This window comes from Talaromyces atroroseus (genome assembly GCF_001907595.1).
Source record: "Talaromyces atroroseus strain IBT 11181 chromosome Unknown scaffold_5, whole genome shotgun sequence".
In the NCBI taxonomy this organism is placed as follows: domain Eukaryota; kingdom Fungi; phylum Ascomycota; class Eurotiomycetes; order Eurotiales; family Trichocomaceae; genus Talaromyces; species Talaromyces atroroseus.
The window spans coordinates 1,294,927-1,306,889 of NW_017971437.1; the positions used below are offsets into that span (position 1 = coordinate 1,294,927).

General features: G+C 48.9%; 5 protein-coding genes across 5 annotated transcripts; 1 reads left to right on the forward strand and 4 right to left on the reverse strand.

Annotated features, from left to right (window-relative positions):
- Positions 1-104: 104 nt before the first annotated feature.
- On the reverse strand, positions 105-1,268 carry UA08_04906 (hypothetical protein; the record flags this gene model as incomplete). The annotated part of the gene is made up of 3 exons (XM_020267227.1): positions 105-319; positions 382-1,048; positions 1,119-1,268. The coding sequence occupies 3 exons, from the start codon at positions 1,266-1,268 to the stop codon at positions 105-107; spliced, it is 1,032 nt and encodes a 343-aa protein (XP_020120276.1).
- A 323-nt stretch (positions 1,269-1,591) lies between these two features.
- UA08_04907 (hypothetical protein) lies at positions 1,592-3,581 on the reverse strand (the record flags this gene model as incomplete). The annotated part of the gene is made up of 4 exons (XM_020267228.1): positions 1,592-2,380; positions 2,452-2,592; positions 2,670-3,263; positions 3,579-3,581. The coding sequence occupies 4 exons, from the start codon at positions 3,579-3,581 to the stop codon at positions 1,592-1,594; spliced, it is 1,527 nt and encodes a 508-aa protein (XP_020120038.1).
- Positions 3,582-4,514: 933 nt separating this feature from the next.
- Positions 4,515-8,232, forward strand: UA08_04908 (hypothetical protein; the record flags this gene model as incomplete). Its single annotated transcript, XM_020267229.1, has 9 exons — positions 4,515-4,559; positions 4,709-5,341; positions 5,588-5,720; positions 6,371-6,436; positions 6,529-6,908; positions 6,964-7,090; positions 7,153-7,429; positions 7,480-7,756; positions 7,855-8,232. The coding sequence occupies 9 exons, from the start codon at positions 4,515-4,517 to the stop codon at positions 8,230-8,232; spliced, it is 2,316 nt and encodes a 771-aa protein (XP_020120039.1).
- Positions 8,233-8,292: 60 nt separating this feature from the next.
- UA08_04909 (hypothetical protein) lies at positions 8,293-9,461 on the reverse strand (the record flags this gene model as incomplete). The annotated part of the gene is made up of 3 exons (XM_020267230.1): positions 8,293-8,335; positions 8,391-8,933; positions 9,019-9,461. 3 exons carry the CDS (start codon positions 9,459-9,461, stop codon positions 8,293-8,295), a joined length of 1,029 nt encoding a protein of 342 aa, XP_020120036.1.
- A 673-nt stretch (positions 9,462-10,134) lies between these two features.
- On the reverse strand, positions 10,135-11,942 carry UA08_04910 (hypothetical protein; the record flags this gene model as incomplete). The annotated part of the gene is made up of 3 exons (XM_020267231.1): positions 10,135-11,185; positions 11,242-11,369; positions 11,442-11,942. 3 exons carry the CDS (start codon positions 11,940-11,942, stop codon positions 10,135-10,137), a joined length of 1,680 nt encoding a protein of 559 aa, XP_020120037.1.
- Positions 11,943-11,963: the final 21 nt, after the last annotated feature.

Here is an 11,963-nt window from a genome sequence, read left to right on the forward strand (position 1 = left end):
ACTTCGGAATTAGATCTACGTCTGAATGAAATGGAGTTGAAGAATTGACATGACATGGAGCGGAATGAAGTATGTACAACTCTAACCCTAAAACCCCCCCAGAATTATGCAGACTTCGCAATTTCGACCACAATCTTCGTCGCAGAAACGCCCTTTTTGATCATGTCAATACCCTCCTGTATCTTCTCGAGGCCACCTTCGATAACAAATGGCTCTGGTTTCGCCTGAAACTTGCCCCCTTTGAGAGCTTCTGGTAGGTACTTGTGCCAAACGGCGACGCCGATGGACGTGTCGACAAGGCCCGGAGTGAGACCCATGACTGTCCAAACTTATCAGTAAAAGTATCTCTCGGTGCCATCTTTATATGTTTGCAACACATACCGAATGAATTTGTCACGTTGTCATACGTGCTCGGCTCAGGGTATCGCACAGTCGGAAGCTTCCCACCTCCGATCTTACTCAAAATTCCACCACAGGCACCCATGACATCCTGAGTTCCAATGCAGTCAAAAACAAGATCCCCTTCCTTCAAGAAAGCCGTGACCTTGTCAACAACGTCCGCATCATTGTAATCAAAGACATGCTGTGCGCCCAAACTCCTCACATACTCATGATTCTTCGCACTGGCTGTGGCAGCGACATTGAAGCCGGCAGCGAGCGCCAATTGAATAGCGCAAGATCCAACGGATGAACTGCCTCCCCAAATAAGGACCGTGCGCCCAGTAGGCTCCGGGCTAATCGTTGGGAAAGGCAATTTGAGCACGGAGAACAATCCCGTTGAAGCCGTAGACACAGCAAGAGGAAGCACAGCCGCGTTAACCAAGGGCACCGAATCCGGAATAGAGGAAACTAGAACCTCCAGACAAGTTGCATACAGCTGGAAGGCCATGTTGGTTGGTTTCCTTGAGAGAAGGCCATCGCAGTGCCCGGTCACACGCTGGCCGAGTGTGAATTGAGTCACATCTGAGCCGAGAGCAACAACTGTGCCGGACACGTCTTCTCCGATTGGGGTTGGGTAGGAAAGCTCCACAGACGGTTTATCTTGAGTCTAGAAAAGAAAATCGGAAATTGCGTGAGTTGGGAACCATTACGGTGGGAATAGGGCACAGGGGACATACTATGGCATCGACTGGATTTATAGCCACATAGGCCACCTTGATAACAACCTCGTTCTTAGCAGGGTTTGGCACGGGCCCTGGGCCAACTTCCAGAGGCCGTATTCCCTTGCCAGTGATAAATGCAGCTCTGTTATTGGTGATGTGAGACATGGTGGTGAGGTGATGGTGTAGATCGGGTTCTCTGATGAGGAGGGATAAGGAAGGAGGGCTGCTTTATTAGTAGTGAATCGAAATAGTTAAACAATGAATACAATTTCATCCAATTGAGAGATATATGGCATGTTTATATATTTCTCGTCGTAATGTTCCAATTAGTAATTTTTAGGGTAGAGACACGGAACTCCTTGGATCTGACGAAACCTTGCTCGCTGACAAAACCCAAAATTTTTTATCAAAGTGCATGAATATGTCAAAATGATATCCCGCTTAGTACCACGCTGTCAACCAATACCTACATACATTATAAAAAGTGTTCAACGCTCTGCTGCTATACCAGGATACTGCGTCGGCCTCATCACCCGCAAAGGTTCAGCAAGCATGAAACCGCCCAGTTTACCAAAATTCCTAAAGACCGCCTGACTCCAGTCAAACTTGGGATCACCACACAGGGCAAAGAATTGCAGTGCAGCCCACAGTGGAACCATTACCATTTGAAAGCCGTATCCTCCCTTGAGACTGGCGGTAGACTGGCAGATTTTGGTTGCATAGTAATCGCCAGCCTTTTGCACACTCTCCTTCGACGCCTGATGCACGCCCTTGTAATCCGGAGGAAATGCGCCTGCAAACAATCTAGCCTGGTGCTTTTCTCTGATCATGTATATTTCGGTCATTGCAGCGTGGATGACCAGTTGGCCGAACCAGTATAGGAGCATGATCTGGGCCACATATGCGTCCTTGAAGGAGATGATTTGCGGAAACACAGAGTATAGATGGGACTGGTCGGCTTCGAGGTACGGGTGGCTATCTTGCTGCAATGGTCCACATTCGTAGAGACCGGCAGCTTCTCGATTCTCAAAGTTTGTATACCATCGCAAAAGACGCCCAAAGAGCACCTGCCAGTGGCCGAGGAGATCGTCAACCCTCGCTGTGTTGAACACTCTTCCCGGTTGATTTGCCGTTGACTTGATAGTATCTGAGGTCTCTAGTAGCCCCGGCATGCAGACGAGCAGATCCAGAAGGGTATCGTGAGGGGAATCCGACAAATTTTGCCATTCCCTACGGGCTAAGAAGAGGCCTTTCCGGCTACCGTAGGCATCCCATAGCTGCATCACACGCCGCTTGTATATCAGCATTGCTTTATATATTTCGATATTTCTGCATTGTAAAGACTTACAGCTGTAATTCGCACGCGACTGTACAAGCTCAGATCTAGCGGAGATTCCTTTGAAGGCGGCCCCCGGAGTTCTAGGATTCGGCAAGCACCCTGGACATGAAACATCCACCCCTGCAAGCCATTGTAGGAGCAGTGGAAGAGCTAGCCAATGTCAGTGTGCCGTATGAGACAGGTCTGGTTAGTTTATTAAAAGAAAAACACCGGCATTAGTTACCTACCTCATACATGGCCATGGTCATAGTCGTAGTCAGCACGCCCTCATTGGCCGATTTGATCGAATCAAGTGGCAGAGACCCCAGTTTGCGTAAAACGTCATTGTAAAACCGCTGGCTTTCATGCAGATGCACGCCATCCTGGTGCAGGTCACCTATGTAGGCAAGACAGACTGCCGATAGGGCAGTATCCAATATCTCCCATCGACCAAGAAGGCTCGGCAGACTCCGAATCCAGGAAGACGGCGTTACGAACCCGCGGCGACTGGTCATGGAGGCTGGCTGGTACCGTTCTATGAAATACGACAGGACCTGCATTCTGTTTTCCGGGGCTACGTTGATGGAAGGTTTAGGGGACAACTGGAGCCCTTCTTCGCCATTTTTAGCACCACCACCACCACCACCACCACTTTCGGTCTGGTCGTTATTTCTATTGCTGCTCTCCTTGTAGTTACTTCGAGTCTGTGTGAATTTGACTTTGTTGTTCCCCTTTCCGGCCTTTCGAGTAGGGACCACGAGCACAAAGGAGTCAGCCGAATATCCCGCACATTCCAGGCCGGCCTTTTGACATCTTTCGCAACCTGGTTTGGCTCGGTCACACTATGTATGGGAATAAGGCGGGACATTCATTAGCTGCTGCCATCCCACATGCTTAAACAAACAAAAAAGCAAATATAGATGGACCAACCTTGATTTTCCGACGCCGACAGGTCAGACAGGGGCGCCCAAGCAACGCCTTTGCGCTAGCTGAAATATTTGGCATGATCGACTTGCTCACAAAAGCTTAGTACGGCGCCACACCGCAAATGATGAGGCACGCTTAGTTTGAGCTCTTCGTCAGTCCGAGACTGAAGACCGACGCGGTTGCACGTAGTCGAGAATATCTGAGCTGGCTGGGCTGCCCCGCGGCCTTACCATAATGGGAAGAAATTTCCGCGCTTGTATCATTTCTGTATGCCGACAGCCTGCAGCTATTTTGCTTCTGATTATCCAGCTGGGATGGTTGTGGCTGCGGAAGAGGCGGAAGTGTAGTACAGCAACGAGGCTGTCCTTGATTGGGCGCATTGCAGTAGGGTTGATTTGATTGGGTGCGGTGAAGGAACTGTTGTTGTTGTCAATATTTAGGCTGCCTTTAGTTTTTCTTATTTGTATTGGGGGGTTTGTTTTTCGCTTCAAAAAACTTCCCTGTTAATGAAACCGCACCTGTCTTTGACAAGTTAGCAGATCTGGTTTGGCGATTTGGGATTAGGACTACATGTCCTCGACGTCTGTCTCAGAATGAACCCGGGGCATGAATTCGAATCGCATTTCAACCTTGCGTCGGTGAAGGCAAATTCAATAATTCACGGTTGGGCCGGGCCGAATGACAAGTCTAACCCTAAGTATATCTCCATCATCTCAAAAATGGTACGGTTAGAGATCAAAATCCAAGTGGAGTTTGTGTGTCTATCAATCAATTCATCCTGATCATATGTACGATGCAGTGGATTCTTCTGCTTATCACAGCGAATCGCCTGCGCTTGCCGAGATCTGCTCACAGCATGATTGCGACTCCAGCTGATAACATCCCAACCGGTACAAAATGATACTCGGAGATCCTCGACGGATCATCTTCAACGGCCCAATCACACAGCCATAGTGAGCTGTCGACAACATGAACTGAAAGATGCGCATATGCACTGTCGGAAGTGCTAATGCAGATAGCCCCATTGTGTGGAACGAAGGCGACTGGCGACTGAAATCCACGCCGACTTGAGCGATGTATAAAGGGATGAATACAAACCATTCTCTCATGCCAGAACCCTGTCGTCCCACTTCCGAGAAAGCAACAAGTTGCAGCCTCATCCGGCCATGTCACCATCCTATAAGATCGCTGTAATCCAGCTCTATTCAAGGGTAAGTGTTGGACAGAAAGCGAACCACTTTTTTTTCTTTTGTAAATCCAAGAACAATGGGCTGACATTAACGAAACGCATCTCCGGCCTCTCAGGCCAGCAGATAACTTTGCAAAAGCGGTGAAATTTATCCAAGACGCAGCTACGCAGGGCTGTGACTTGGCCGTCCTGCCTGAATTCCACCTAACCAGCTGGGTTCCCACAGACCCCCGTTTCACATCCGTTTGTGCCGACTGGGAAGAGTATCTGAAGCGATACCAGGCCCTAGCGAGAGAGTGTAATATATGCATTGTCCCCGGATCCCTCGTCCGGCCCACCCCGGCCTCGCCCAACGATACCACAGACCCGGGACTCGAGAATGTGACTTATTTTATCTCCAGTACCGGGGAGATACTGGGCTCGTACGTGAAGAAGAATTTATGGGGCCTGACCGAGCGGCCGTTTCTGCAATCATCGGGCGACTCTCCGCACCAGATCATCTCCACGCCCCTGGGTCCCGTCGGATTGCTTATATGTTGGGATATTGCATTCCCTGAAGCCTTCCGGGAACTTGTCTACCAGGGTGCGAGGGTAATCATTGCGCCAACCTTCTTAACAGAAGGCGCTGTCAGCAAAGCAGGTCATGACCAGAATCCGTCTGCTGCGGCATTGTTTATTGACAGTATCGTTACTGCGCGAGCACATGAAAACGCCTGTGCAATAGTATTTGCCAACGCCGGCGGACCGCCCGGGACACATTACTGTGGATTATCCCAGGTCACTGTACCGTTTAAAGGGCCGATAGTGCGTCTGTGTACGTCGAGTGAAAGAATGGGAGTAGCTACGCTTGACATGGGGGTTTTGGACACAGCAGAACAAAATTTTTTTGTCCGCACGGATCTAACAGATCCCAACTGGCATTATCGTCATACTCTACGGAAGATGGATGATTCAGTAGCGAAGCTGTAGATAGACCGATAGATTGATAGAGGAACGGAGTCTCTGATGTCTGTTCCCACTTCATTACGGGGCAGTTAAATGAAAGTACAGAGCATGCAACGAATCTTTGACGCAAAGCAAAGCACTGAGACTGTCACGATCTGTGAAGTAGAAGAAGGAAAAAACAACGCGCTAAACGTTCAAGATTGTCTCGACCGTCGGCCCGCGTCGAGCGACACCATAAGTAAGCTCACTGGGTAGGTTGCTACTTCCAACGTATCCTCCATCCGCTTTAGATCTCTCACGGTAAGAAGGCAGATGCGCAACAACAGCAGGCAGATTCGTTCAACCCCCATTTCCAATGGTAGTGCGTCCGGATGGTTTGCCATCCTCCAGTTGGGGGATAAACATGCAGACCTCCCACATAGACGATAGCGTGGGGGTTCCCCAGAGTAGTAGTTCGTCGTATAACCAGAATAACGGCTGATAGAGCTCGTTACGAGGCTAACCCTATAGTATACATCGAGAGGCATGCTGGATGATCCCACTAAGCCTCGGGGAGGTTCTGTACCGGCATTCTCTCCGTAGCGGAGTCATATCACCGCCAATGGCTACGAAGAGGTTCCTCTCCGCTACATGTACTAATATAGGCTCGGCATTATAGTTTATCGTCTGGGGTGAAACCATCCCCGCGGGGGTGAATCCATTCTTATGGGGGTCCTTATTCTATAGTGAGTGGGCGGTCCGGGGTAGGCCAAAAGCTGTAATTATTTTTCACATATCTAACCGCTCTCCTTTCCTTTTCAATCCATTTCTTCCTAGATCCTAACGTCAAAGTGCTCCTTTCATTTGAATAAAGTATACGCGTTTAGGTTAACATAATGCCGTATCTAGGACTCAAAGGCAATGGCCTGCTGGCAGGCATTGCTGTGTCCTCCGGCATGGGATTCGTTTTATTTGGTACGTCCTACTGTCTAAGCATTGCCCTTTCAGCCTGATGGCTGTTTCTACTGTAATCTTCAATCTTGCTGACGACCAACCCTCGAATATAGGATACGATGACGGCGTGATTGGCGGTCTTCTCACATCGCCCACTTTCGAGGACACCTTCAATCTCAGTAGCGGCATGCAGGGCACTGTAACCTCGTTGTTCATCATTGGGTGTCTAGTCGGCTGTCTGTTCACCGGTATCAGCAACGGTAGATGGGGCCGTCTGACAGTCGCCCATGCCGGCTCGCTTGTGCTCAGTATTGGGGCTACGTTACAAGCCTCCAGCTTCGGAGTACCACAGCTAATAGTCGGGAGAGTGGTTGCTGGAGTTGGTCTTGGATTGATTACCAGTAATGTGATTGTATGGCAGTCGGAGAGTGCGCCTAGAAAAGTCCGAGGCATGCTTGTTGCCAGTGCCTTGAGTTTGTTGATTGTTGGCCAGGTACGTTTGCCTACTTATTTGACAAAATCTTAAACTAATGCTAACTGCGATATAGCTTCTTGCCTACTGGATAGACTACGCAATGGCAGATTATGCGTCCAGCGTGGGATGGCGTTTCCCACTAGCCTTCCAGGCCTTCATTGCCATTTTGATGAGTCTTTTACTATGTTTCATGCCGGAATGTGCGTCTCTTCTTATTACTTCCTGGATATAAATAATACTGACTAGCTAAATTTCACAATAGCCCCCCGTTGGCTGTTCCAACAGGACCGCACCGAAGAAGCAACACAAATCCTGCGCCTTCTCCAGACACACAAGGGTATGATAGACGAAGAAGCTCTCAGCGTCACCATTTCCGAGATTGTGGAAGCCCTTGAAATGGAGAAAAAACAAGCTGGGTGGAAAGAGCTGCTTACCGAAGATGCAGTCGGCTCTCGGCGACGAGTCCTACTTGCATGTCTCTTGAACTCCTGCCAGGCTTGGAGTGGGAGCACACCGATCAGTTACTACACTACCGTCATGTACGTTCGAATTCATTGGGCTTATTTGCGCTGGCTAACTTTCTCGCAAGATTCCAAGATTCAGTCGGTTTATCTCATCAACTTTCACTCCTGATGTCCGGCTTTCTGCAGATTTGGTTTCTGGTAGCCTCCTTCGGAACGTGGTATACGATCGAGAAGGTCGGCCGTCGAAGGTCATTCATGTTTTCTGCTGCCTGTATGGCCGGTGTGATGGCAGGCTTAGCGGCCTGTATTGCAGTCGACACTCACGTCAGCGGTATTGTAGCTGCGGTGATGATATTCCTGTACCAAAGTTCCTATACTTGGGGGTTCATGGGCGGTCTTTGGGTATGTTTTTTTTTTCTTCCACCTTACACTCTTTTTGTTCCGATCTAGTTGGCTATTCTATAGAAGAAAACAAAACGGTATACTGACTATAGTTATAGTGTTACGGTCCTGAGATTCTCCCCCTCGCTCATCGCACAAAAGGCTCCGGTCTAGCAACCGCTTTTCTCTGGCTGTCAACATTTGTAGTGGTCGAGTTTGTGCCCACAGCCATCGACAACATTGGCTGGCGCGTATATATTATTTTCGCTGTCTTCAACCTCGCCTTCATTCCGATGATCTACTTTCTATTTCCCGAAACAGCAGGATTTACGCTTGAAGCCGTCGATCTTGCTTTCATGGATAAAGAGAAAGGGCCCGTCAAGCGAGCAAATGAATTATGGCATGTTATCAGACAGGGTGGAGATGTCGGGCTGAGGAGGGAGCTTGTCAACGAAAAGAAGGAAGCAGGCGGAGTAGAAATGATTGAGAATGTTTAGGTAGCTCTTTGCTTGACTAACTACATGATATTGACGGCCCATGTCTATGGACGAGAAAGATTATAGAGCTGGGGTCTCGCCAAACTCGTATCCCTCGGGGAAACTATCATATATGTTAGCAATGAATACATACACCTGAGGGAACTGTCAGTACTCACCTAGCAGGATATCTAGCCCCATCCAACTTTGTCGCTGAAACAGTCTTCGTCAAGACCTCTTCTTCCTCTGGTGTCAAAGTAACTTGCCGACTAGCAAAGTTTTCGTCCAAATACTTGATACTCCTTGTGCCCGGAATAGCAAAAACATTATCGCCGCGACTCAACACCCACGCCACAGACAACTGACCAACTGTGCATCCCTTGCGGGTCGCAATCTGCTCAAATGTGGCAGTCATGCTCAGAATCTTAGGGAAATTCTCCTTTGAGAAGCGCGGTAGCATGGCCAAAAAGGGGTCTTTAGCGTGGACCGCTTCAGCCGTTTTGTAGCCACCGGTTAGGACACCGCGGCCCATGGGGCTGTAAGCTACGGTGGCAACACCCAATTCGCGTGCTGTCTCAAGAAGGCCAATATTGGGATCTTCAATTTCGATTGCGATTGGACTGTACTCCAGTTGAACGGCCGTGATCGGGTGCACGGCATGCGCACGGCGGAGTGTATCCGCAGTAACCTCGCTAAGGCCGATATGGCGAATCTTGCCTTGGCTATATACTTGTGTTAGCTTCGTAATGTATGTACCTAGTATCGATATTATAGTAGATTATCTAGGGACGGAGGATGGAATCTCACTTCTTCAGCTCAACCATGGCCTCGACAGTTTTCTCAATCGGTGTCTTCCCATCAACGCGATGGCAGTAGTACAGATCAATCCAGTCCGTGTTCAATCTCTTAAGGCTCTTATCACAGGCTACTTTCACATACTCCGGATCTGAATGCAGCGTTTGCGAATACGTAGCCAGGTCAAATCGGATGCCAAACTTGGTAGCCAGAAAGATATCCTTGCGTTTCTGCGGGTTCTGCTTAATCCAAAGACCGACTGCATCTTCAGAGTCCTGGTATACATCTGCAGTATCCCAGAATGTTTCACCAATGGCATGAGCGTGGTCCAGTAAGGCAGTGCGTTCTGCGTCGCTGGGAGCAGCCCCGTAAATGCCACCGATGCTCATTAGGCCGAAGCCCACAGTTGGCACAGAAGGGCCATTGGTTCCAAGGGTTCGCATTGTAGGGGCCATGGTTGTTGTTTTGGTTGGAAGATGGAAAGAGAGTTGGATTCTATGTATTTTGGCCCAGATGGTTTTTTCGAGTAAACTCAAGTCGATGCATCGAGAACGGGATGCATGTCATCCTTTATATATTTTTGAAATCCATATTGCTAACATAATGGAACTTACGGAGTGAATCATAACAGAAATGATTTCAAAGCATAGCATCAAGCGTTGGATACTTGGACAGAATTGATAACGTCAACCACAAGCTGCTGGTGGAGCTGGCAATTTGGGCCAATCAGAGATCTCTAAAGACGACTCGGCCAATCACAATTGTCGAAACAAGAGCCAGCCAATCAGAGCAAAGGAAGTATACCTTTCTCTTCTTTCTCTTTTTCTTTTTTTCTTTTCTCGATTGACTACTCTGTATGCAATTCCTACAGAATGAAGCAGCAGATGGAATATAAATGGCCGTGTATTTCGATGTGATCGTCAACTGTTATGTCCTAGTCGTAGCGTAATCTGAGCAGGAAAGAAAAGAATAATCCGTCGTAGTTATTATATTCGTGTAATCAGGTAATATAAACATTGGAAAAGTAAAGCAGGGGTATAATGACGATACAATGAAATCAAAATTTCAGCATAGGATATATATATCATAAGAATAAATTAGAAATGAAACAGACAGTGAAGCGAGTGTTTATTCCTCCATGCAGAGTCTCTCAAGAGAAGCAAGTGACTCCCGGCGGTCCTTGATGAACTTTGGCCATGTGTTGGTAAGAACAAGATACTTGATGCTTGCCTCGGCATCATCAAATACAGTTGAATTAAAAGACTCTGGGATCTCGCCCCAGTATAACTTTGACTGATTTCCCGCCTTCTCCGTCCGCGAAGACTGCGTGGAAGAGTCGGCCGAAGAGAGGGAATCACTAGTGAAATCGTCGTCAAAAGGAGTGACACTGTTACTTTTCCCGTGCTGGTCACCGTAAATGTGTTGAGTAGGCTGCTCGAAAATATCGCCCAACTTCTTGAGAGTCTGAGAGGAAAGATTTAGTGGGAACTCGGCATAGCGCGCGCTGATGAAGTGGGCGTATAGGTGCAAGGCAATGTTGAAATGTTCGCGGAGCAAGCCCTTGTCTGTAGGGCCGTCTGCAAGAATATCTAGCAGAGAGCGCTTCCACTCCGCCACGCTGGTCAAAAAGGCAATGTTCTCGCCGGAAAACTCACGTAGAGCTGAGAACTCCAGCAGCGGTGCGGGATTGCGTTCCAGAACATGCTCCAGAGCACCCATGGTCAGGATACTGTCGCCAGAATCGTTTGATTTGATGGATTCGTTGACTGATTTCCCGCCCCATAGGGATGCGACCAGCGTGGATTCGGATTTCATAGACTTGATTTCCGAGTGGCCGGAGGCTTTGGTCTTTTTCTCCCATCGTGTGATCGAGTCCAATGTCTCTTGGCGGAGAGATTGATGGCGCATGACTTCCCAGCAGGGAAGGAAGATGGTGAAGGTTTCAATGAATAGGATTGAAAGACAAATCCATTGAGCAGGCAGCCAGTACTGGTTCACCACCGCCATACCAGGAACATAAACGGCGATGAGGAACATCGGAGTACCATGGAGATTGGCGATCGCACAGCCAATGGTCTGAAATCGCCAGCCCTGTGTATCTCGGATGTTGCGAGATTTCCACAGAGTGATGGGCGCAATGACCCAAGACCAGAAGAACTGCCAGAACAGACTCGGCCACCTGCAAATCATATATAATCAGGACAACTTCCCGAACCCAGAATAAGGTGTTCTTACCATTCCCAGCCCCAGCCCTCGTCGGCTTTCATCCTCATCTCAGCGCCGCCGTTGACCTCTGTGCCAGGAATTCCCCAGGAGCTATGCCACTTTCGGGAAATGAGATACATGAGCGTGGTGAGGAACACCTAATGAAAGGTTAATATTTGGTTCAAACTTCATGCATGCGCGTAGTGTATGCACAGTGAATCCCAACTGACCTGAATAAAACTTCCGGCTCCAACGAACAGTATGATCTTCGTGGTGTAGTCCAGCGCTCGGAAACGAGCGACTAAATCGGTCTTCTTCTTGGTCCGCATTTCAACAGATGGTTTGAAAAGCCGATGCCCATACTGAGCGTATTTCTTCTGCATCCTGGCAACATATAGAAAACGAGTGTTATAGCCGTGAAACAGGGCAATGCCACACGGCAGCCACGTGCCCATCATCCAATACTGAGCATTGTCCGGCATGATGGCGCCAATCATCAGCCCGAATTGAACGATACCCCAGTACAAATGAAGGCAGACAATGGCCGATAGACAGAGTCCGAGCCCGCGGATTCGGACCGGAGGCATGTTGCGATGAATGATTAGGTAGGCCATGCCGCACAGGACGGCAATAGTCCAAACGCCTGCCCATACTGCCCACCAGATAGTGACCGGAGTGATGGAGATGGCCGCCGCGCTGGAGCGTGCACTGAGTCGGAGGCTGGACCCCATAGCTGCTGCTGCTATTGCTAT